The sequence below is a fragment of the Ambystoma mexicanum genome, chromosome 3q (genome assembly GCF_040938575.1).
Source record: "Ambystoma mexicanum isolate Mex_15411 chromosome 3q, UKY_AmexF1_1, whole genome shotgun sequence".
Lineage (NCBI taxonomy): Eukaryota > Metazoa > Chordata > Amphibia > Caudata > Ambystomatidae > Ambystoma > Ambystoma mexicanum.
In genome coordinates this window covers 1,056,060,400-1,056,084,356 of record NC_090926.1, presented here as the reverse complement: position 1 = coordinate 1,056,084,356, position 23,957 = coordinate 1,056,060,400, and the positions used below count along the sequence as shown (strand labels likewise).

Below are 23,957 nucleotides of genomic sequence, written 5' to 3'. Positions count from 1 at the left end.
ATATTGGACACAACGCTAGACCGCACTGGCGTTTCCGCTAGATCACTAACTAAGGCTGCACGGGTCCTACTCTCTACTGCACAGGCGGGTATGCTGGAATTATGGAGGACATTGCATGGTACAGATAGGAGGTGCACGTTAAATGCCTCACTTCATGATATGTACTCCTGCATAGATGCATGGCTGGTGTCTAGCACGTTGCTTATGTATTTATTCATTTAATGGATATTTGTAAGGCGCCTATACAACAAATGGTGTTTGAAGGCGCCACAAGACAAAAAAAGCGGGATAACAAGGGAGCAAGATAACAATAACGTTCCTACTAGGCCTTGTGACATTCGGATTGTGCAAGTGCAGTAACAAAAGGTGTTAGAGGGGGGTGCCGTTCTCCGCGAAATGTTAGGGTGGGAAGGGAAGTGCAGGGTAAAGAGGAGAGAGTGAAGTGAAAGTGGGTGGAAGAGGGGGAAATAGGGCCACAGGGGCTAAACGAGTGCTAAGGGGAGGCCAAGAGGGCAAGTGCCAGGGAATGATATGATATTGTCACACTCACCTGCTCATCTGCGGGAGCGAGGAATCCCTCTAATGAAATGTTTCTACTGGGAGAGGGCAACCTTTGTTATTGATTTGGTGCACTCTCCATCCTGCGAATTGCAGGGGCGCCGATTCGTGATTGATTTTTGCTGCAAAGTGCCAAGAGTCTTAAGCCCAGTTGCTCCACTGTGTTATAATGATGTTGATAGTTCTATGAAGGCCCAGCTGCCTTGCTAGGTTTGAGTTGCAGTTCTTTCCAGGTCTGTTCTGGTATGACGGAACCCAGTTACTCCACTGGGCGTGTAGGTGAGTACTATGATCACCCAGTTACTCCACTGGGCTTATAAAATGCTGAAATCACTTCTAGTCTGCCCTTAATGTCAGGGGACTAGACTCTGGTCGCACGCGTAGAACAAGGCGCTGTCCTTGAAATGTTTAGCTCACTGTTTCTTTTTCCCTTTTGCAGGATGTCGCCGGGATGCCAGAAGGTGCTGCAACTGAAGCGGATTGAAGAGTGCTGGAGAGGAGGCGCTGCCAAGAAAAGTCCAGGAGCAGCGGTAGGATGTCGCCGGAAAGCCGGGAGGTGCTGCAACAAAAGCGGATTGAAGAGTGCAAGAGAGGTGGCGCTGCCTAGAAGAGTTCAGGAGCAGCGGACCCACTTAGAAGAGTTCGAGAGGAGCAGCGCTGCCAAAAGGAGTCAGGGAGCAGTGGTGCTGCCAAGAAGAGTTCAGGACCGCGGAATCTGGCCTTTGCGGATTGCTGAGGTAAGTGTCTTCTTCTTCTTTCAGGATGTTCCGGGAATAACGGGGAAATCGCAAGAAGCCGGAGCGGGAGGAAGACGAGGTGAGTGTGTGTACAGATTCCACACGAAGCACGGGATAGTGTCTGGGCGTGGCTTTTATAGCCTACCACGCCCAGTGACTAGACTACTCATGTTAGTTCCTCTTTCTATGACATACCGCCATGTTGGAGGGGTCGGAAGTGAACGAGCCCTAACTAAGCCCTATGACCAGTGTGGGTGAAGTGAGAGGTGTGCCCAGCTCTCAGTGCTGCTGCCTTTGATTTGCTTCACCAGGCCCTCACCCAAATAGCCCCTGATTGCTTAGACCTGGCTCCCTTATGACCCCGGGGCTTAGTAGTAGAGAGTCCTAGATTTGCACCCATGACAGATATGATATGATGGGTTATTTATAACGCACTTAATACCCAGAGGTTTGCCCCAGAGCTATCCTCCCGAGACAATGCATGGGGTGCAATGAGTGAGGGTCCAAGCTAAGTGCTTAGCGCTAAGTGCAAGGAGGGGGTGGAGTTGGCGGGGGCCTGGTGCACTGCAGTACTCAGAAGGAACCAGACAGCCAGTCACTGCGGCCAGACAGGGGGGTTAGCAGGGTAGGGAGAGAGGGATGGAAGAAGAGAAACGTAGGGTCTTGTGGAGCTTCCGGAACTTAAGGAGATTTGGCTCAAGCCTGAGAGGGGCAGGGAGACCATTCCAGAGGGGGGCTCCTGCGCAGGAGAGAGAGATCTAACCCCACTCTGCTTAGAGAAGCGTCTGATCTGAAGAGAGTTGGAGCTAGAAGACCGAAGGGCTCTAGCAGGAAGGTATTTAGGGAGGGAGAGTTTGATGTAACGGGGTCCCAGGCCCCAGAAAGCCTTGTGGATGATACAGAGAGCCTTGAACTTGATCCTAGCAGCAATGAGTGGAGAGATTTTAGGGTTGGAGAGATGCAGTCCCTGGGCTTGAGGCCAAGGAAAAGTCTTGCAGTCCTATTCTGTATTAGTTGAATGTGGTGAAGGGAGGATAAAGGAAGATTTAGGAAGAGGCTGTTGCAGTAGTCCTGCCTAGAGCGGACCAGAGCTCTGGAGACATTGGGGGTCATTCAGAGTAGGGCGGTAAGGGTTAACGGTCACCGGTAACGAGACCGGTGCTGTTAAACCCTTACCGCCCTATTCCGAGTTCCCTTTGCTGGTTGGTACTTAACGCCTGCTTTTTGCAGGCGTTAAAAAACCAACCCGCAAAGGGACCTAGCGCCTTCCCCATTCCCATTGAGCCCTATGGGGCAAAAATGGGAATGGGGAAGGGCCCATGGTGAATGGGGAATTACCGACCCCGCCAACCTTGGAATGGGGCGGTAATTCCGCCATTCAACATGGCGGAGTCGGAAAAATAACGGCGTCAACCAAGGCGCTAATAGCGCCTTGGTTAACGCCAGGGTCGGAATGAGGCCCATTGAGTTTCTGGGCGAAGGTGAGGAAAGGTGAGGAATCAAAGATGTGAGGAGAGAAGGAGAGAGAGGAATCAAAGATGACACCAAGGTGTTTTGCCTCACAAGAGGATGAGGGTAGGGGACCCATAGGGGGCAGCCAGAGGGTAGGAGGGAAGTAGGGAGCTGGAGTCCCAACGAGAAGGATCTCAGCCTTACTGGCATTAAGGCAGAGATCACTGTCATGAAGGCAGAGATCATTGGCAGCACACCATGCTTGAATAGCAGTCAGACAGTCAGGGATGAGAGAGTAGGAAGAGGAGGCAGTAGGGGGAAGTTTGAAGAAGAGCTGCGTGTCGTCTGCATAACACTGGAAGTTAGGAGAGAAGGTGGAGATCAGATGGGCCAGAGGGCGAGGTAGATGTTGAAAAGCCAGGCCTGTGATGCCAATGGTGTCACAGAGCCGCCTTGTCAGGGTGGCATGATTGACCATGTCGAAGACAGAGGAAAGATCCAGAAGGATAAGAACGGATGGAGAGTTGGAGTCGAGATTTGAGAGCAAGTCTTCAGTAGAGCAATTTCCGTGCCTCTGGCTGCTCTGAAGCCAAACTGGTGGTCTTGGAGACAACCAACAGATTCAGTGTGTTGACCAGCTTTTCTAGGAGGTTGCCCGAGACGGGGGTAATGGAGATAGGCAGTAGTTAGCCAGGCAGGAGGGGTCGGCAGAGGGATTTTTGAGGAGAGGACGCGCAATGGAGTGCTTGAGGGGTAACAGGAAGGAGCCAGTGGCAAAGGAGTGATTACAGAAATCGTCCAAGGCTGGCGCAAGGGAGGCAATGTTGTACTTGATAGTTCTGGAGGAGCAGGGGAGCACCTGTTTGGAGGAGACTTTCATAGAGAGGACTTGTCTAGAGATTTCATCCGGTGCTATGGGTGAGAAAGAGGAGAGTAGGAATGAAGGGGAGAGGGGGGAGAGTGGCCAAGGGAGGCATGAGAGCTGGCGAGGAAGGAGGGAGGGGCATAGAGGAGTATGAAGCATGATGTCCTGAGTTTTGGATAAGAAGTAGGAGGCCAGGGAAGCACAGAGGGTCACTCCTCTCTCCTGGAGTGATCACTTTCTCCTTTCCTCCCATCTCACCCTCTCTACCCCACAGGCCAAGCCACTTCCATCACTGCCACCTACCTTCTTGGTCATCTGACCCATGAAGCATGTATCAGTTGAGGCTTTCGCCGCCACTTTCTCACCCCCCGCCCCCGTCCCCCTTTGGCTGATTCTCACCCTACCACAGCCCTCTCCACGCACCACTCTGCAATATCTGATACTCTTGATATCCTTGCCCCTGTCATGAGGATTCGCCTGAAGCCCAAAGCCAAGTGCAACTGCTGGTACGACTCAGACCTCGTCACCCTTAAACGCAAGTGCAGGGTGGCTGAGAGGAAATGGCGTGCTTCATGTACATCCTCTGATAAACTGTCCTCACCAAGAAGAGAGCACATATCCAAGCCTGCGTCTCAGTGGCATCTAATAACTCTGCTGAACTCTTTAAAATCTGCAAGGAACTGGCTACTCCTGCCGCAGTCTCTACCTCTCCTGTCCCTTCCCAGGCCCTCTGCACGGCACTGGCTTCTCACTTCATCTATAAAACTCAGGACATCCTCCTCTCCCCTCCCTCCCTTTACTCCCTGCTCTTCCTCTGGCCCTTATGCAGCCACCCATCCTCCCTCCTTCTCTGCCTTTACCCTATTCTCCGCATATGAGGTTTCTAGACAAATCTGATCTATGAAAGTCTCATCAAAACAGGTTCACCCCTGTTCCTCCAAAACCATCAAGGACCACATTGACACCCTGGCTCCTGCCCTGGCTGACTTCTGCAACCACTCCTTCGCCACTCCTTCGCCACTTGAGTCTCCCCATCCCCCTGAAGCACTCCATTGTGCACATTTTTCTTAAGAAACCCTCTGCCGATCCCTCCTGCCCGGCTAACTATCACCCAATCTCCATCACTCCCTTCCTGGACAAGCTCCTGGAGAAACTGGCCATCTCCCAGCTTAATCTCCACACTGAATCTGTTTGTTGTCTTCATGATCATCAGTCTGGCTTCAGAGCTGCCAGAAGCACGGAAACTGCTCTCCAGAACATCTGTGAAGTCCAGCTCTCAAACCTTGACTCTAACACCCCCTGTGTCCTCATCTTGCTTTATCTCTCTTCTGCCTTTGACACTGTCAACCATTCCATACTACTAAAGTGTCTCTGTGATAACCTAGGTACCACCGGTCAGGCCCTGTTGTGGCTGACTTCCTTCCTTTCTGACCGACCCACCCAGGTCCAACTTGGGTCCTTCCTCTCTGCTATCTTTTTCTCTACCTGTGGTGTCCCCAGGGGTCTAACCTCTCTCCCCAGCTGTTCAACCAATACCTGGCACTCCTTGCCCACCGCATTGCCGCTCTCTGCCCCAACTTTCAGTGCTATGCGGATGACAGTTAGCTCATTTTCAGGCTATCTTCGGCCACCTCTTCCCCGTCCCTCATCTCTGACTGTCTGTCTGCTATCCAGGAGTGGTGTGCCACCACTGTCCCCTGCCTTAATGCCAGTAAGACTGAGATTCTCCTCATCGGCACACCCACTCCCTCCTTTCCTGTAGCTCTCTGGCTGGCCTCTCTTGGCCCTCATCCTGCTCCCACATGCAAGGCTAAGAACCTGGGGGTCATCTACGACTCCACACTCTCTTTCTCCCCTGACATCTCTTTAACAAGTCACACTACCAGATGCACCTCCTCAGAGGTATTCTTTCTTTCCTCTCCTTCTCCCAGAAGCTCACTGTCTCCAGTGCTCTGGTTCTCTCAAGGCTGGACTACTGCAACAGCCTCTTTCTAAATCGGCTTGCTTCTACTCTACGCCCTCTGCAACTCATCCAGAACAGGACTGCGAGAAGTCTCCTTGGCCTCAAGCCCAGGGATCGTATCTCTCCAGGACTAAAATCTCTGCACTGGCTCCCAGTTGCTGCAAGGATTAAGTTCAAAACCCTCTGCATCGTCCACAAGGCCTTCTGGGGCCTGGGGCCTCAATACCTTCAACTCTCTCTTCCTAAATATCTTCCCTCTTGAGCTCTTTGCTCCTCCGCCTCCAACTCCCCCAGGGTCAGTCGCTTCTCCAAGCAACGAGTTGGCGGTAGATCTCTCTCCTCGGCTCGGGCCTCCCACTGGAACAGCCTCCCTGCCTCCATGAAACTTGAGGAGAACCACCTTTGGTTCCGGAAGCACCTAAAAACCTTACTCTTTGCTTCTGCTTTCTCTCCCCTTCTCCCCTGCTGAAATCCTGGCTGATACTGTGACTGCACGGGTTACTTGGCCACCCATCTGATCTCAGGCCCAAGCCCTTCCAGTTGCACGCTTGCGCTGCCTTCCTGGCAACCCCTGCACCTGGACACTGTCTTCTGTATCCCTACAGTCCCCAAACCAGCACTTATGTCTGCACTCACCCTGCACTTGCCACCAGCTGGCCGTTCTGTATTTATTTTTTTGTTATTTCATTATCACATGTACTACACTTCCCCTCCCCCCCTACACTTTTCTTTTCCCCCTTCCCTTGCACTTGCGCGATCTGAATGACACCTGGCCTAGTAAGATCGTCGTCTGTCTTCCATCTGTTCCTCCTCCCTTGCCTCGTCGCGCCTTGAATCACTTGTGTATAGACGCATTATAAATGTCATATCATATCGGGGATGGCAGGAGAGAAGTGGAGACTGCAGTAGGGTTGAAGAGTTCCTTGCAGATTTTAAAGAGTTCATCCCTGTTAGTGGCACCAGAGATGCGAGCTTGGATATGGGCCCTCTTCTTAAGCAGATATAGAGTCTGTATTGCCTTTGGAGCAGGCGGCAGCCAGTCAGTCAGAGGATGTGCCTGATGCCCGCCACTTCTGCCCAGCAACTCTGCACTTGCGTTTCAGAGAGGCTACGTTGGAGTCATACCAGGTGTTGCACCTGGAGGCAGGCATCATGCAGATCCTAATGCCAGGGGCAAGGATGTCCAAGGTGTTGGTGATAGAGAGGTTAAGATTAGCAGGGGTAGAGTCAGGGTAGGAGTCTGTGGCAGGAATGGGAGGGGGAATAAAAGTGGCAGCAAAAGCAGTAACTGACACTCACTTCATTGGCCGAATGACGGAGAAGAAGACTGGCAGTGCAGGCAGAGGCTTAGCGGCGGGACCTAAGAGATCCAGGTGAGAGGACAGGAGGGCATGGTCAGGCCAGGATAAGAGGTGTAGTGAGAGGGTTGAAGATGGGGATGTCTGCTGAGATCAGAGCATCCAAGGTATGTTTGGCTGAGTGCATCGGACCGTAGGGATGAATGGTAAGGGAAAGAGAGTCACAGACGCTGTGGAAGAGTCCAGTGACCGAATCAGGAAAGTCAAGGTGAATATTGAAGTCTCTGAGAAGGAGAAGCTTGGAGATGGAGGCAAGAAGAGAAGAAGTGTGGTCAGACCACTCCGAGAGGAAGTAGATGGTGGAATACAGTGGAATCCTGCGCGATTCTACCACGATTCTACCACACACTCTTTTGGACCCTGCCCTGGTGCTGTTGGCCCTGCGACTGTCTGAGGACTGTGGCTTCCGAACCCCTTGGAGGTTCAAACCTTCCGCTTTAAGAAGCACAGCCTGTTCATTAAATTTAAGTGAGCATTTGACCTCCTTCTTTGAGAACAATATTGGGTCAGTGTCCTCTACCTCGACACTGTGGCAGGTGTTTAAAGTATACATAAAGGGGGTGGTCATGGCTACAGACCTCTGCTGCAACCATCCACAGAACTATGTAAAGAAATCAAGACATACTGCAGACATACTGCATATGCCTAATGGCTCAAGGTGCGGGGCTCAGATGGGCTCAGTGCCGAATTCTATAAAGAAAATCGGGACATTCTGAGTCCTTATCTCCGCCAGATGTGGGAGGAGGCGTTATGTCTGGGAATGCTGCCGGAGACAGTGCAGGAGGCTATTATAATACTACTATTCAAGCCTGACAAGCCAGCGGAGGAGTGCAGCTCATATAGACCACTGTCCCACACAAACATACAAACATAGATGCAAAAATCTTTGCTAAAGTACTGGCTACGAGGTTGTCTCCCCTGATGCCCTACATAGTTCATCTCGACAAGTCCGGGCTCATACCCAGCCACTCTACCGCAATGAACACTAGATGGTTACACAATATTACTGCTCAGTTGCCTCCTGCGTCTTCTGCAGTAGCAGTTTCTTTAGACATGCAGAAGGCATTCGACACAGTATCATGGCCATTTTATTTTCAGAGGCCGTCCAATTACGGCTGTGGCCCTCGCTTCAAAGCATGGATTAATTTGCTATATGAGGGTCCGTTTGCTCGGGTCTGCCTGAAAAGTCAGTTATCCCCAGTGAATCAGCTACGTGGCGGCACTAGGCAGGGTTGTCCACTGTCTCCATTGTTGTTTGCCTTTGTATTTGAGCCCCTGGCAGATAAGATATGGGCTCAACATGCGACGGCGAGCATCAGACTGGTCGAGAAAGTGGAATTTGTATTGCTATATGCGGACAAGATTTTGCTGTATGTCTGGGAAACTGAGGTGAATCTAGTGGAGATAATAGAGACGGTGGAGGAGCTTGGTGGGCACTCTGGGTTGCACCTGAATAATAGCAGGTCTGAGATCTTTCCATTGACTGACAATACGTGGGTACCTGGCGATCCTAAGGGTCTGAGGTGGCCGCCATGGTCATTTTGTTATCTGGGTGTCTTAATAGCTTGGTCTTCCTCCTTGACGAAGATGTTGAACCATTACGAGTAACTTTAAGCTTTAAGCTGCGGAAGTGGGGGACCATTCCCATGTCTCTGGCGGGGCAGTTGTCTGTGGTAAAGATTATTTTACTACCCAAACTCTTGCATATATTCTACAATATACCCTTATGTCCGGGTCAGGAGTTTCTTTCGAGAACTTACTAAGTTGTGCACCGCGTTCGTCTGGCCAAACGGTTCAGCTCTGGAAGTGGGCCTTTGGGGCTCATCCTTATGAGAGTGGGGGGCTTGGCACCCCTGATGTGGACATGTACTATCTTGTAGCACAGTTGCATTATGCAACTTATTGGACTGAGGCTGGGTCTGACCCACCGCATGTCCATTTGGAGAGAGCTTTGGCGCATCCCGTCCCCCCTATTGTCAATTCTGGCGGGTGGCCGGTACCAATCTGGCCATACTTTGGATCCGGAGGGAGCGACCTTGGGGGCGTGGTGGAAACTGAATAAGAGGCTGGATGTCAAGGCCATGTATGATAAACGTCTTTCACTGTGGGGGATGCAGGGACTGGCGCCCACGATGGGTGTTGCGAATTGAGAGGGTCTGGGGGGTGCTTGGCATGCCGACTCTGGGGGATTTTTACAAAGAGGGCTGCTTTGTTGATTGGACCAATTTGCAATCATACCTGGGAGATAACCCACTAAAGATTCTCAATTACTCTAGCATCAAAGCAGCACTTGTAATAAAATCCTGAGAGCTTCTCTCTCTGCACTTCACCAGTCTCTACTGACTGGGCGCACTTGGTCCCCTGCCCCTCACTTGCCCTCCCACGCTTGCACGATCTGTATACAGCCCTACCTGATAATCGTTCTGTCTGTTCTCCCTTGTCTCCACCCCTTAATGTGCACTTGAAAAAACAGCAGAATCGATAGCAGGCCAATTTGTTGTATCTAAACTGTTAAATGTATCATATTCACTTTATCTGCCTGTGCAGACCGTTATCGTCTCAGAAATTCAAGGGCTCTGAGCGACTGTTGTTTTTCCCCGTGTTCCTTCACTCTTTGAGTGCTTTGAAACACTTTCCTGTGTATAGGTGCTATATAAATAAACATTACCATACCCTACCATACAGGTCACAATGGCCAGTGTTTCCCGAAGGATCACCTGCGCATGCATGCCTTTCGTACTTAGTGCTTGGAGAAGAAGATCATTTTTGTGTTATATAAGCTGGCACAAGGCATGGACACCAGTGCATATATTGGGCTTGCGCTAAGTGGAATGCGGACCTTCATGTAGGGTTCTTAATATACTAAAAGAAAGGAAAACCCTTCTTCACATGGTAGGCAGCGCCATGAATAAGTAATCAACACGAGGTAAGGTTTGTGGTGAACATATATTTTATGTGCCCTTTTGTGAGACACGTGTTTCAGCAGTTACTTTGCCTTTTTCAATCAGGGCTAATAGATGTATCTTTGTCTGTCACATTTGCAATTTGGCTGGTTGCCTTGTTAACGGGTTGAATTACGTCTGATCTTGCTGCAATGTGCTCTTCCCACTTTATGCTCTATTTCACATTTCTTAATGCAGTGTTTGAGCTGCAAACACAGGAAACAAACAAACCCAGGAAACACAATACGGAGAAAGGGGTATTCTCCGTTCCTTCACAAGGCAGACAACATTATCTCAGGCGCAGGACACGAATAAGTTGATATCTCAAGACCCCAATCTTGGTAATAATTTCTTAATATACTATATTACTCCCACTCTAGAATTGGACATTCCTGTGCTGCTTTGTGCAAGCCCACCACAGCCGATCTATCCAGCGGCTCGTGGCTCCATCCCCACTGCACCCTGTTTGGATGTGCTGGATCACATTGTATTGTTTAAGTAACCATCACCCGGGGCATGCTTGCCTGGGCATCCTTTCAAAGGGCTGCTCTTGAAAGACAGATGCCGTACTTGTCTGCTCCTGTTTGTGCTGTTTTGGCGGTTTCCTATTCTGGAGCCTGGTTATGCTTATTCAGGAAAAACTGGGTCACAATGATGCTTCACAAAAAACACAGTTTATTATTTCTGTTTATTTGCCATTCTTTATTATGGAAATCTCAGTACGCCTCACAATCATACATCTCAGAACTGTGCTACAAGGACAGATGGTTGTAATGTGTCTTACTTGCTTTATTGTACTACTTAATCTACTTTGTCATTTTACTTCAGCTTGAGACTCTGAAATGTCAGATGAATTACCCCAAAACTGAATTAGTCTTAGACTTACTGTTATCTCTCAAATTTACATTTCTTTCATTACAGAAACGTTACTTTGTCAGCAAGACTCTGCTACTACTGCACTGCATCCTAATCCTTGTTTTCTCAAAGTCTGCTTTTTTTTACTCTCCCGTCCGGGAGGCAGTACTGGTCTTTTATACTGGCATACCTGGACTGCTATTAACGATAGGGTTTCTTTTCCCACTTTTTCTTCTTTTGAAGTTCATCTTGCCTCTTTTCTGATCCTCATTCTTTACCTGTTTTGACTATTTATCCTCCTCCGGGACCTTTGTCTTCTTTTTATGTTGACTTTGATCTTCTACTATCTCTTCCTTTGTCTTTCTACACACACTCCTTTGTTAGTAGGCGTAATTGCCTTTGTCACAAATGGCCTAAATAATTAATGGAAACTGGCAGAAAGTTCAAGGATTTTTATTCTTCTTAGAGCTGTTCAGGTAAGCGTATTGTTCAGCCTGAATATGAGCATATTGTTCAAATTATTGATAGTTAAATATATGTTGCATCGGGTTGGAAAGAGGGGATATACTAATGTGCCGCCCAGTCTCGTGTTCAGTGCTGGTGGTTTTCTCCCTAGCTAGAACAGGCATCCCTCAATCCCAGGATATTCTCTAGAGATGGGTAACTGCTACTGTCTAACATTCTGTTTTACCTTATTGTGATGGCCTAAAAGTAAGCACCTTAACTATCTAAACTCCCTCTGAGAACGATCTAGTTTGTCCCTGCTGTAAATTCCCTAATGTGATGTAACGTGTTTGTGCCTTCCAACTACTCAGGCCCCACTTGTTCATATCCTTCTGCTCACTGACGTTTTTCTCTCTACGTCTTTCTGTTGCTGCAGCATATTTCCTACTCACCTCCCTCCTACTCCACTCACTGCTCTCCTCGCTGTCTCTGCCCCTGTCACACTTGCTGTTGTGTCATCTGCAGTCCGTACCTGTGTTTTTGCGCATATCACATGCTAGTTACCACCGCTCAACCCACTTATTGTTTTAAGGTGTATACCCTGCTGCCCAACATGAACCCCCTTGGAGATTTCCTGGAGACATGCCTGGAGCTGCATTGCAGAGTCCTGCTCTGTCTGCACAACACAACGCTCACTGAGGCTTCACGCCGGAGTCTCTCTGAGGCAATATTACAAACTCCACACTCTGCTGCACTACATATTCCCCTATAAAGATGCACTCCATGACAGTGCCTTCTTGTATCTTGCCTTGGGAGATACAATTCATGCCTTGCTTTTATCTTCTTAACTCACCTTATTTTCTCTTTCCACATTTGCAGATGTCACCACAGCAGAAAAAACTCAGAGTGCACTTTCACCCAAAGGTGAGTCTGCACTGTCTTTCTTTAGTAATATAAATATGATTTGTAAAGCGTCAAACATGTCACCTTCGACAGTGCCAGATGTCATGGTGGGTCTGGTAGTAGTTGGTTCGGTCGGAGCCTGTGCAGTGACCACACCTCTCTCCAATGTAGACTGGGGTGAATTGTGATGTGATGACTGTGTGTCTGTCTATCTTAGATACATTCTCCCAGCTCCCTTCTACCCTGGGACTATGACTATTCGTCAGAGTCCTCCCTGCTTGTCATTTTGTTCAAAGTAGTAATTGGATACAGGGGACCACCAATGTTAGCACTTGCATGCTGTTTGGTCCCCTACATGCTATTTTCCACCCTTATAAAACGATGTGTTAAACGAAAGAGTAAAAACAGTCAAAACATCCTTTAGTCTTTAATTTGATGCTCCATTTTGTCAAAAATGAATGCTGCTAAAAACATTTACTGTCACTTCTTAAGGAATAAACTTGCTTTTAGCAGGTGCTAAATGAAGGCAGATTTAATAGCAAACGTGCTTTTATCTTCTTAACTAACCATATTTTCTGTTTCCACAGTTGCAGATATCACCACAGCGCAAACAAATCAGAGTCCACCCCCACCCAAGGGTGAGTCTGCACTGTATTTCTTTAGTAACATAAAGATTATTTGTAAAGCGTCGAACATGTCACCTTCAACAGTGCCAGATGTCATGGTGGGTCTGGTGGTAGATGGTTTGGTTGAAGCCTGTGCAGTAATGACACCTCTCTCCAATGTAAACATGTGCAAATTGTGATGTGATGACTGGGTGTCTGTCCATCTAAGATACATTCTACCAGCTCTCTCCCAACCTGGGACTATTCTTAAGAGTCTTCTCTGCTTGTTATTTTGTTCAAAGTGGTAATTGCACACAGGGGACCACCAATGTTAGCCCTTACATGCTGTTTGGTCCCCTGCACGCTATTTTCCACTTATATAAAACTGAGCGTTAAACGAAAGAGTAAAAACAGTCAAAATCGCCTTTAATCTTTCATTTGACCCTCCATTTTGTCAGACATGTATGTTGCTAAAAGCATTTACGGTCAATTCTTAAGGAATCAACTTGCTTTTAGCAGGTGCTAGATGGAGGCAGGTTTCATAGTTTGTAAAGAGCTTGCATGAAAATCTCATGCAGCCAAAAAACAAATTGTACTTTCAAGACAAAGGCGGAAAGCATGACACAAACGTTAATGCTTTGATTACTTCCTGACAATCTTCTTTACTCAGTCCTACTCTTCCTCTTCCCTGTACTTAATCTTTGAAGGTGCTTCACTTACCCACAAAACCCTGTCCCAAAATATCTTCATTTTTTCTTTTTCTTTAGCAGTATTTTTGAGGTGGTCGATAAAGGTCTCAGTGGGAAAGAAGGGTTTGCATTGCACACGCCATACTGGTGACTGGGGTGACCTCGATATTGGTGCAATGTTGCGATTTAGCATGTATCTAGTATAGTTAATGGGAATGGGATATGTGTTACTATTAGTGGTACTTTCTGTTTAGTTGATACATTTTAGAATTGCACGCATTTAGCAACATAGGCCTCATCACGACTTGGGTGGTAACAGTAACGCTATTAGCGCGGGCGGTATTAGCCCTACCGCCAAACTCCCCGGCGCTAATAGCGCCGGATCACGAGTTTGGTGGTAATGTAAGTCCCCATTCCCCACTGAGCCCATTCGGGAATGCCCCATTCCCCATTGGGCTCAATGGGGAATCTTCGCGCTAATACCGCCGGCGGATTTCCCGCCGGTGGTAATAGCGCAAATTTTCAGCGGATTTCCCCCCAGCTCAGAGCTGGGGCGAAATCCGCCGAAGCCCTGATTCGGCGGACCTTTAAATCCGGCGGTAATAGCGCTACCGCCGGATTTAAGGGTTACCGCCGAAATCGTGATGAGGCCCATAGTGTCAAATCTGCTGATGAAATAGGAAAACAATGTAGTTTCGTGGCGTGCCACGTAGCGCCTAAAAATGGGAAGTGAGGACCTTCATATGCGCACGCAAGAAAGGAGGTTTGCGGGTGAAAGAACCACTGTGGGAGGACGCAGTAGTTTTGAACATACATGCACAGACATACATACAAAGGGGTCTTTAGAGATATGTGTCTGGAACAGTTGGGGTGCACGGGGTACATAGTGAATACACAGATCTGTATGCCGCGAGTCATGGCTAGGGGTTGTACAGGCCCAGAAACTTGGTGTGGCAAGATAACTTCTGTGTGACCGGTAAAGCCAGTTGAGCAAGGTCGAGGGCTGAGGGAAGGCAGCAGGCAGCTGCAATATCAAATGGTCAGCTATGGCCAGGCTTGGGTTTTTATGACTTGGTACTATTGTGGAGGGGAGATGTCATCCTTTTAAGTACATGGGAGCCTGTTATTCATTGTCCTGGAAAGTCACTGGTAGGGTCAGTTCGGGGCCAGGTATTAAACCTGGTACAAGCAATGCTTAAGGGCAGAGTTGACAAATGGTTTATGGGTTTTTATCAGGTTCTCAGGAATGACCATGATGTGACTAGAGGCTAGGTGTGTTGAAATAGTAGTTGTTGTAGATTAGTGTGAAACAAGGATGCCAGCAAGTCAGGGCGGATAAGATATTTATCGCCAGTTCAAACAGAGCTTATTGTTTCTCCCTATCCTCATATTGTTGAATAGTCCATGCAAAGACCATGTGCATCACGATTGGGGTTAGAGGTCCCCGGCCAGTTTGAACTTGTAATGAATTATGTTTGTGGTGTCAATGTGTAACAATGAAACAATGTCACAACCTACTATTGAAAGATCCCGGAAAGGGGTGTGCTGTAAACTTGAGCTGATGTAAATGTATGTTGAAAGGGGATGGTAGTTAAATAAATGTGTCTGATGAGAGCGTGGACAAAAAATTAGATTTCTTTGCATAGGTTTGACCAATCATGTTTGGGGGATGATTTGCAATAAAATATGTGGGAGTGTTTTAACTGTTGCAATAATGTGTTAAATGTGTAAACTTGTGTGGTTTGAGGAGATTCAGGCTAGTTTAATTCCACGGCATCATTTAGCCTCTCCCGACCATTTGTACAATGAACTTGCTTTACGGACAAATGTGCACTCGCTTCTTAAGAGGTGGGGCTACCCTGGGGTACAAATATCGGAGATCCACCCACACATGTGACGACCACAAAGGGACCCCAGGCTTTCCAAGACATTGAGCCTCATTACACGGTAGGCGCTAAATAATGTGATTTACCGTCATGGCGCTATTAGCGTGTCCGCCATCGTAGGAGACCGCTAATAGCGTTCCATTACGAGTTAGCGGACACGCGCATAGGGCCATGCCGGTAAATGACCCTACCGCCATGGCGCAAAAGCACCTTACCGGCTCCGACCAAAGTGCTGATAGCACCTCCGCCCTCATGCTGCACGCTATTAGCGGTCACCGCTGTTAGCGGTCACTGCTATTAGCGGTCACCGTAAAACACCGGAACCGGAAATAGCGTCATCGCACCGGAACGGGAAAGAGCTCGGCGGCCATCTTTAAAAACACAATCCATTGCCATCCCCTGCACTCAGGACCTGCAGCAACACCACGACTGGCAAAACCACATCCCACAAGAACAAACAATGCCCAAGGCCCTAAAGAAAGCCGTTGCGCGCCAGCGCAAAGAACGCTTCTCAAACGAGGAATTGAAAATGCTGGCAGACACCCTGGCTGCAAATGCAGACGTAGTGTTCGCTAGCGACATGCGGCGCCCGGCACTCCTGAGAAAAAAGGAAATCTGGGCTGAGGTGGCGCAGAAAGTCAGTGCGGTGGGCTCCACCCCCCGCACCGTAAAGGACGTGCGCAAGCGGTGGGATGATCTGCGCCTCCGTGTACGCAGCATTTTATCGGCCAACAGGAATCTGGCCATGGGCACAGGAGGCGGAGGTGGATCCCCGATGAAGATGCAGGAGTGGGAGGAGACATGTGCCAGCACCATTGGCATAGAATCCATCGAGGGAGTGGGCCGAATGGAGTGTGGTGTGGCAACAACGTCAGACGGAGGTGAGTGACCACGCAAAACACAGCAATGCCAAGCATGAGTCCCTCCCCCAAATGTGAATTGGGAATCAGCTGATGGATGGGGTCATCACACACACATGTACACAACCCTGCATATATGCCCTGCACATCCCCGCACAACCACATGCATGCAGCACCTCACACACGTGTCACCCTGACACATGTCCGGATGACCCACCCATCTGGCCAACAACCTGCAGGCCCAAACTAGATGTCCAAATCCAAAGAACTGCAGCAACAACAACATATGCATGATGCACGTTGACCCATCACTGAAGTTATCCCTGTCTTGCTCCCCCACAGGGTCACAATCTGACAGTGAGGAGCTGGACTCTGCAACGCAGGCCCCACCACCCAAAAAGCAGGCCAAGGGAAAGGATGCAGGCACCAGGCCCAGTACATCGAGGGGCACTGGGATATCTGGAGTGGCCCAGCGTTCAAAAGCCACCCACGCAACGACCACACCAAGGGTCGAAATTCCATCCGACACTGTGGCAGCACCCCCACCACCCACCCCCACCACTCAGGAGCCAGTGCCAGAAGGCACGCCGTCCGCAGCCAATAGCTCCGTCGGGGAAGCAGCAGCCACGGCACCTATGAGTGATGTGGACGACCCATGTCCGACACCGGAAGGGCAGCGTACACCCAGCACCCAGCTGTCCCCACTCCACAGCCCATGCAACACATCCAATGGCAGCATCCATGAGGTGCATGCCGGAGATGCAATGGATGGGTCATTCAGTCCCGTGGCGAGCTCACCTGATGTCGGCCACATGCAGCAAGCTGCGCCGAGGAGTAACAGGGGCAGGGCCGCAGACGACACCATGAGCCTGATACGCCAGCGCCAGGAGGAGCTCAATGCCCTGGTTGCCCGGCAAGTGAGCGAGGCTGCCTCGACCAGGGAGGAGATCCGGGTGTTGTCAAGGGACATGAAAGCTGCCAGGGACAGCAACACGACGCGCCTATGTGACGAGATGGCCGCTGTGAGGCAGGTCCTAACGCGCATTGCTGAGGCGATGGAGAGCATGCGTCACTCACAGGGAGCAGATCAACCAGCCACGCCCTCGTCTACTAGCTCCGACCAGACAACCATCCTGCGCAGGTCCAGCCGGTCCTTGCGGCGGTCAGACTCACAACCCCCAAATGGTGGTAGTGGAGGAGGGAAGTAGGGCCAGCCTGTCCCTGTTGACACTTGGGAACTAATGCAGCACTGATGTGCACACCATGTTCGGTGGAGTTGTGGGGGGAGGGGGGTGAGGGTGTTCGGTGGAGTTGTGGGGGGAGGGGGGTGAGGGTGTTCGGTGGAGTTGTGGGGGGAGGGGGGTGAGGGTGTTTGGGGGAGTTGTGGGGGGAGGGGGGGAGGGTGTTTGGGGGAGTTGTGGGGGGAGGGGGGTGAGGGTTGTTGGGGTGGAGGGTACATGCACGTTTGAATGTCATAATGCTCAATACACACGTAATGGCATGGATAATCACATGACTGGACATTGATCATTGTGTATGTGTGCTTTATTGTTGAAGGGTGCACTGTGTTTATGTCCTCCATACACCCCGTGCCCTGAGCTGAACACCAATTGCACCCTCCTAAGCCATGTGCATCAGAAACAATGGTCTATCAGGTGCTGCCGCACAGCACGTCCCTCATGGGCATCGCCACCTGCATGACCTGCAGCCCCCTCTCCTCCATCCTCATCCCCGTCATCATCCTCAGACGGTGGTCGCAGTTCTATGTCAGGGGGCATTGGCACATTCCGTCTGATACACATATTGTGAAGCATGACACATGCCATGGTGATCTTGGCCACCTTCTCATGCCCGTACAGGAGTGCCCCGCCCGACCTGCTGAGGCACCGGAAGCGTTCCTTCAATAGGCCAAATGTCTGCTTGATCACCACGCGGGTACGGGTGTGTGCATGATTGTAGTCCTCTTCGTGCCTGTTCTGTGGGTTCCGCACAGGGGTAAGGAGCCACCTCTTCAGGGGATAACCTGCATCACCTGCATGGGTGCAACAATGGGTATGTGTAAGTGTCTACATAATGTGGAGCGTGCACATATCACACAAACAAACATTGCATATTCAACGACATCCACTGATCCAAGCACGCATGGCAATCAGGGTAACTGCAATGTGGGAAGGTGAGGTGGTCCTTGCAAGTGGACATGCACCATGCATGCATACGGCAGGGATTGCCATGTCCCGCCAGAGTTTAAGTGATTTGTGTTTCCTGGCCCTGGCAACGTTAGTGCCACACTGCTAGTACACTGCCATTCCTTAGTTGATGTCCCCATGCTGTTTGATGGCAATTCTGTGGTGGGGTACGGGTGTGCCTCACCACAATGGCTACAGGGGATCCATTTGTATGCACTCATGTGCGCGGACCATTTCTGATGTTGTTCAGCGTACATTTCAGTTGTGATTTTGATATGCATGTTGCTGATTTGTGTAATGGGGGAATGGTGTGTTGTGCGGTGTGCATGTTGTTTGGAATGGCCTGTTTGGCGTAATGGATTGATATGTTTGCCGTGGCACTCACTTCCAGCATGTGGTTTTGTCTCTGGTCCATTGTGGGCTGCCTCACTGTACAGTGATGCAAATATGTATGTCCATTCTTCTCATGACACCAGTTCACGCCCAGTTGGAGTATGCATCTCCCCCCCCACCCATTCACGCCCAGTTGGAGTATGCATTTCCCCCCGCCCCATTCACGCCCAGTTGGAGTATGCATCTTCCCCCCCCCCATTCACGCCCAGTTGGAGTATGCATCTCCCCCCCCCCATTCACGCCCAGTTGGAGTATGCATCTCCCCCCCCACTCACAATCCACATCACACTGACATGTGGTCGGCCTGCTACTCACCAAGTAGCCACGAACGTTGTCCAGCATGTCGCTCCATGTATCGTGGTATTGTCGAGTTCCGCAGGACCATTGCATCATGGGTTGAACCGGGATATCGGGCACAGCAATGTGTGATGATCTTATTGGAGTCACATACCATTTGGACGTTGATGGAGTGGTATTGCTTTCTGTTACGGTACACTACCTCATTGGCATGTGGGACCACCAGTTCTACATGGGTACAGTCGATGGCCCCGATGCAACTAGGGATGCCTGCCAGTGAATGGAAGCCAACTTTGGTGTTGGAGATCTCCTGGGCAGTCCGTGGCATGTATATGTGTTGACTTGTGTGCTGCAGGAGGGCATCGAGCACCTGGTTCAGTGTGCGTGAGAATACTGGTTGTGATATGCCATGCATCTGACCTACCGTATGCTGGTAGGTGCCTGTGGCCAAGAAGTGGAGCACTGTTACTACCTTCAGTAGAGGGGGGATGGCAGTACGGATGTCAATGAGACTCACAATGTCGTTGTATATCATGTCTACTATGGTGGTGATGGTATCCCAGTCCAGACGGTACAGGGTGTGTATCTGCTCAGGGGTTAGGTTGACTGGACTGGCTCTGATCCTGGGAATTGGTGGCTGCCTCTGTGGTATCACTAGGTGCACTGGTGGTGCTTGCAGCGCCTGTCTTGCCCTCCTCCTCCTCCTCCTGCGTCTCCTCTGTGCTGCCTGTTGTTGTAGCTGCTGCACAGAAATCATGTCCTCTAGCCCATGTAATGCTGCTAGTATTGCATCCATCTTGGTGTGGGAATGGGTGTGGGGAGGGGTGTGGTGTGCTCTTTTGTGCTGCCAGTCTCCATTGCCTCCACCTGTGCTGATTTTGTCCACCTGTGGCAGGTGGGAACTCTGCTGTGCTCTTTTAACGTGTGGTTCGCGATGCCGGTATTAGCGCCTTGCCGGTAAGGGTTCTTTGGGTCTACTACATGCCGGTATTGCCATGTACGCATGGCTCGTGATGCCGTGATATTAGCGCTATGCCGCTATTTCCGGTCTGAGGGGCCGCGCACTCACGGACTTGCCGCTAATAGTGCCACCGTACTTTGCGGTGCCGCTAATAGCGGTATGTCCGGGTCGTGATTGGGGAGGGGATTTACCGATACCGGTAATCCCTTACCGGTAACGGTATTTCCCTACCGCCTACCGTGTAATGAGGCCCATTGTGGGTTTCCTGTCCACACAAATTGGCTGCAGCACCTCTCTGCAGGGACCTGTCTTCCGTGCACGATAAAAGGAGAGGTCTACAGGTGCCATATTTGTTAATGGCCTGTCTGCTACCCAAAGGCGTGGTGCCGCGGTCCAGTTGTGCAGGGCGAATTGAAGGAGCACCACTTTGTAGCAATTATTGGATCATTTTCTGCACTTTGGCAGGTAGAGAAGGGGGTAATAGGGAAAGAATAGGGTTTTTGTTTGATTCAAGGGTTTTGGTAAGAGTACAATATGCGTGTATGTGTGGAGTCAGACGAGGTTAGATGGGTTGAAAGGGTGAGTGTTTTGAAGGAAAGAATGAATCGTTTCAAGTTGTATGTCCTTTTTATATTTTTGCCTTGTGTGTTATTTTCTGAGGTTTGAGGTGGCATCCCCACCAGCACGTCCTTTGTGAGGTTTGCCCTGATACCCTTCAGTTTGCTTGTCTGGTTGGCTGGAGCCCTCGCCTAGGTGTGAGGTGACATCTTTATAGTATGTCTACCTTTCTGGAGTATACCCTTGGTACCCTTCATTCTGTATTGACTGTGCAGACGGAGCCCTTGCCTCGCGGAATTGATATTTTTACCTAGTTTGTTATTTTCTTGTCTTGATTAGTCGAAGTAGTGAAGGGTATCTTTCCTTATTCAGAAAAAGACAACATTGTAGTCGAAAATGTTGTAAAAGAGATGAAGATATGATGAAGAAGTAAAGGGGATTTGGGCGGGCATTGTGTTTTTTGATACTATGCTGTCTTTTGTGTAAAAGTGGGAAGTATAATTAAAATGAATGGCTAAGGGAGGTGCTCGTAGTTAAAGCAAACGAGGTGAGTGATTGTGGGTAAGATTAGGAAATTAAGAAGGGGAAAAAAGGAGTCCGGTGGGTTGAAATTGTGTGCCGCGGGTTCGGTTTCCGTGTTTTAGGTCGTTGGATTTTTAAGTAGAATTGTTATAGTTAGACTGGGTTTGGAGTATGGAGACTCCACTGAATCACTTGTGTCAGGTACTTCCTGGCTATAAAGTAAAGATTTTAAAACATCATTGAGAATGGCTGCGGGAAACTAAGGGTAAAATGCTCAATTCTTGGCCTAATGAGGGGACCTATTATATGGCAATGTTGGAAAGCCTGTATACTTTGTTAGTCACTAGGCACAAGAGATCAACGCTAGAGAAACGTTTAAATATCTTAGAGTTGTGAAGGATGTCTGAGAAGGATGGGAAGACCCATAATGTTAAAATTGCAGAGGAAGGCCCAAGAAAAGAGGGTGTAGGAATCCCTTCTGCACTGCCCCCAAAAGGATGCTATCCTTTATCGCCCGCAGAAGTCTATATCAACCCCAAGTTCGAACCTCGATTTTCTCCAGCGGCCACTCCAGAGGTTGCGAGATGGACATAGGTAATGACTCCATTGGCTATAAGTTCTAAAAGATGGGATACTGAGGAAAGTGGAAGGGTAACTCTTTCAGTGGTCAGGACCATAGAAAGGTTCAGAACAGAGGGCGGAAAGGGAATAACTCCCCCGACTGCTAGGTTAGCAGAGAGATTAAGGGTGGAGCAGCAAGAGAGAGTGAGACTGGTAACCGGAAGGTCAGATGAAGGGCTGAGGATGGGTGAAAAAGGGGAAACTGTGCCTTTTTACTGCTAGCTAGAGGATAGGCTATGAATGGCAGTAGAAAGGCTATGAATGGCCATAGAAAAACAGGAACGGAAAAAATTGGAAGAATGTTACGACAGCAGAGACGTGAAGTGTGGGAAGAAGTGAATGTGCAGGTAAACGTGGACCTTGAGGACGAAAGGCTTGATACTGGTTCAAAGTTCATGTACTTTGCCCTCTTGGCATATTCCAAGTTCAAATACTTTGCTTTTCACTTATTTAACTTTCTTTTAGGGATCACGATTACTTTCTTATCTTTGGTTCCCATACAATCCACTTCAACTCAGAACATTTCACGGAGACTATTGAATGTACGATCCCGCCTCACAGGACCTTCTACTTTTGAGTTACAGTAACTTTTGGCTTTTAACACAAACCAGGCATTTGTTGCCTCCGATAACTCACCGGTTGTGTTAATTGGTCTTCTTTCATCAACGCTCTTCATGCAGCAGTCAAGGCCTTTACCAGCGACTCCTCTGCTCCTCCCCAACTCTGCTGTTGACCAGGGAAGGTCTTGGGCCGCTTCCAAGCAACTTGAAGGTTCATTCTTCCGCTTACGTGGTTTCAGTCTTGGAACGCTTACGGCTTCCCGAAAGTGTGTAATTCTCAACCTTTGCCTCTGCTGATCAGCCCTTTGGCCTTCCAACTTCCATAGCCTGGTTCACATCAGCCCCCAAAGAGCTGTTCCTTCTCGTACCTAGCCTCGCTCAGAGTGTGCCTGTGCACGCCACCTTTTATCCTGACAGGGAGTGTTAACAAGTGCCAGGTGTGTATAGTTAGGATTATGTGCCTGACTCTGTATGGCCTCATTACAGGGACAGAGCCATTGCAAGTTAGTAGAGGTAATATTGCTGGCCTCATTCGCCCTCTTCCTCTGCTCAGTAGTGTTGTTAATGTAAAGTAGGGAGGAATTGTGGGAGCTGTAGTTTCCAATAAAATAAGTAGGGGTAGGGGTTGTGGAAAGAGGGGGATACCATGTCTCACCATCGGGTGCTTCTCCTCCACTCCCTGAGGACCCCCTACCCAGGTGATCCTCCTTCGCTTGTCCATCCCCAGTGCCGGGATCCAAAAGCGATGGTCTTTCCCTGGCCACCTGCGTACGGGATCCCCGGGGACCAGGTTGTGAAACACCCTCTGGTTTTTCACACTTTCCAGGTATATCTTATTAGGAAAGTGGTATTCCTTTTCATTTATAATTGCCTTTCTTTGGTTTAGGCAATGCTGATTATAATCTTCTTTTACAAGTGATCTTCCTTTTTGTAAATAACATTCACTTGGTTATGCAGCTTCTTTGTCTTGAGCAATGCTAGTTACAATATTCTTTTACACTTTGGTAAAATATTGTGCCCTTTTGGCTTTGACAATGGTGGTTACAATATTCTTTAACTCGATCTCTCTTAAGATAAGAGTCACGCTCAAATAGTTTCAATTCAATCGTTTGATATTCAAAAGCATTGTTTGCAACCAGTGGTCTGTTTCGGAATGCCCCGGGGTTACCTGACAAAGGCCAACTCATTGGTCTTTCAGTGCGTCCCTGCTGACCCGCTGCTTCTGTTTCTTCTTTCGCCTGGTTTGCACAGGCATCCGACAGCTCCGGTAAGGTTCCCATTGCTTGTGCCTCCTGTAGTTGGAGCACTCTCGGTTCCGCTCACACTCACCAAAATGCTAGGTGTAGCGGAAGTGACATCACAGACCTGATGGCATCACAGGAAGTGGTGTCACTTGACCTTTGACCAGGGTGGCATCAGTTCCTCTTTAACCCTGGTGACATTAGTGGCTTGCGGGTGTAAAAAAAAGTACATAAACATAAACATGTTAAAATATCAAATACATAAGGAAGCCGCCAAGAATATTTTTGTTACCAAACACATTTTAACAAGGGTGCTGCCTTCATATGCCATGGAAGGGGTCATGATATGACAGGGTGAGACCAAGTAATACAACATAGGCCGAGGCAATATTGGTTCCACCATCAGGTTTGCTATTTGAAGATTGGAATATATCTTTAAGCAATAATTATGACAAAGCATTGGGTAGTGCTGCGACCCGATTCTTGCTGAAATGGACTTAC

The 23,957-nt window shown here is 49.2% G+C and overlaps 1 protein-coding gene across 1 annotated transcript in view; it reads left to right on the top strand.

Moving 5' to 3' along the window:
- Positions 1-23,957, top strand: part of LOC138583216 (integumentary mucin A.1-like) — a 276,987-nt gene that overhangs the window by 34,516 nt on the left and 218,514 nt on the right. The window contains exons 3-4 of the mRNA XM_069655252.1: positions 12,054-12,098; positions 12,665-12,715. Of these exons, the coding sequence (XP_069511353.1) occupies positions 12,054-12,098; positions 12,665-12,715 (96 nt within the window). The remainder of the gene's footprint in view (positions 1-12,053; positions 12,099-12,664; positions 12,716-23,957) is intronic.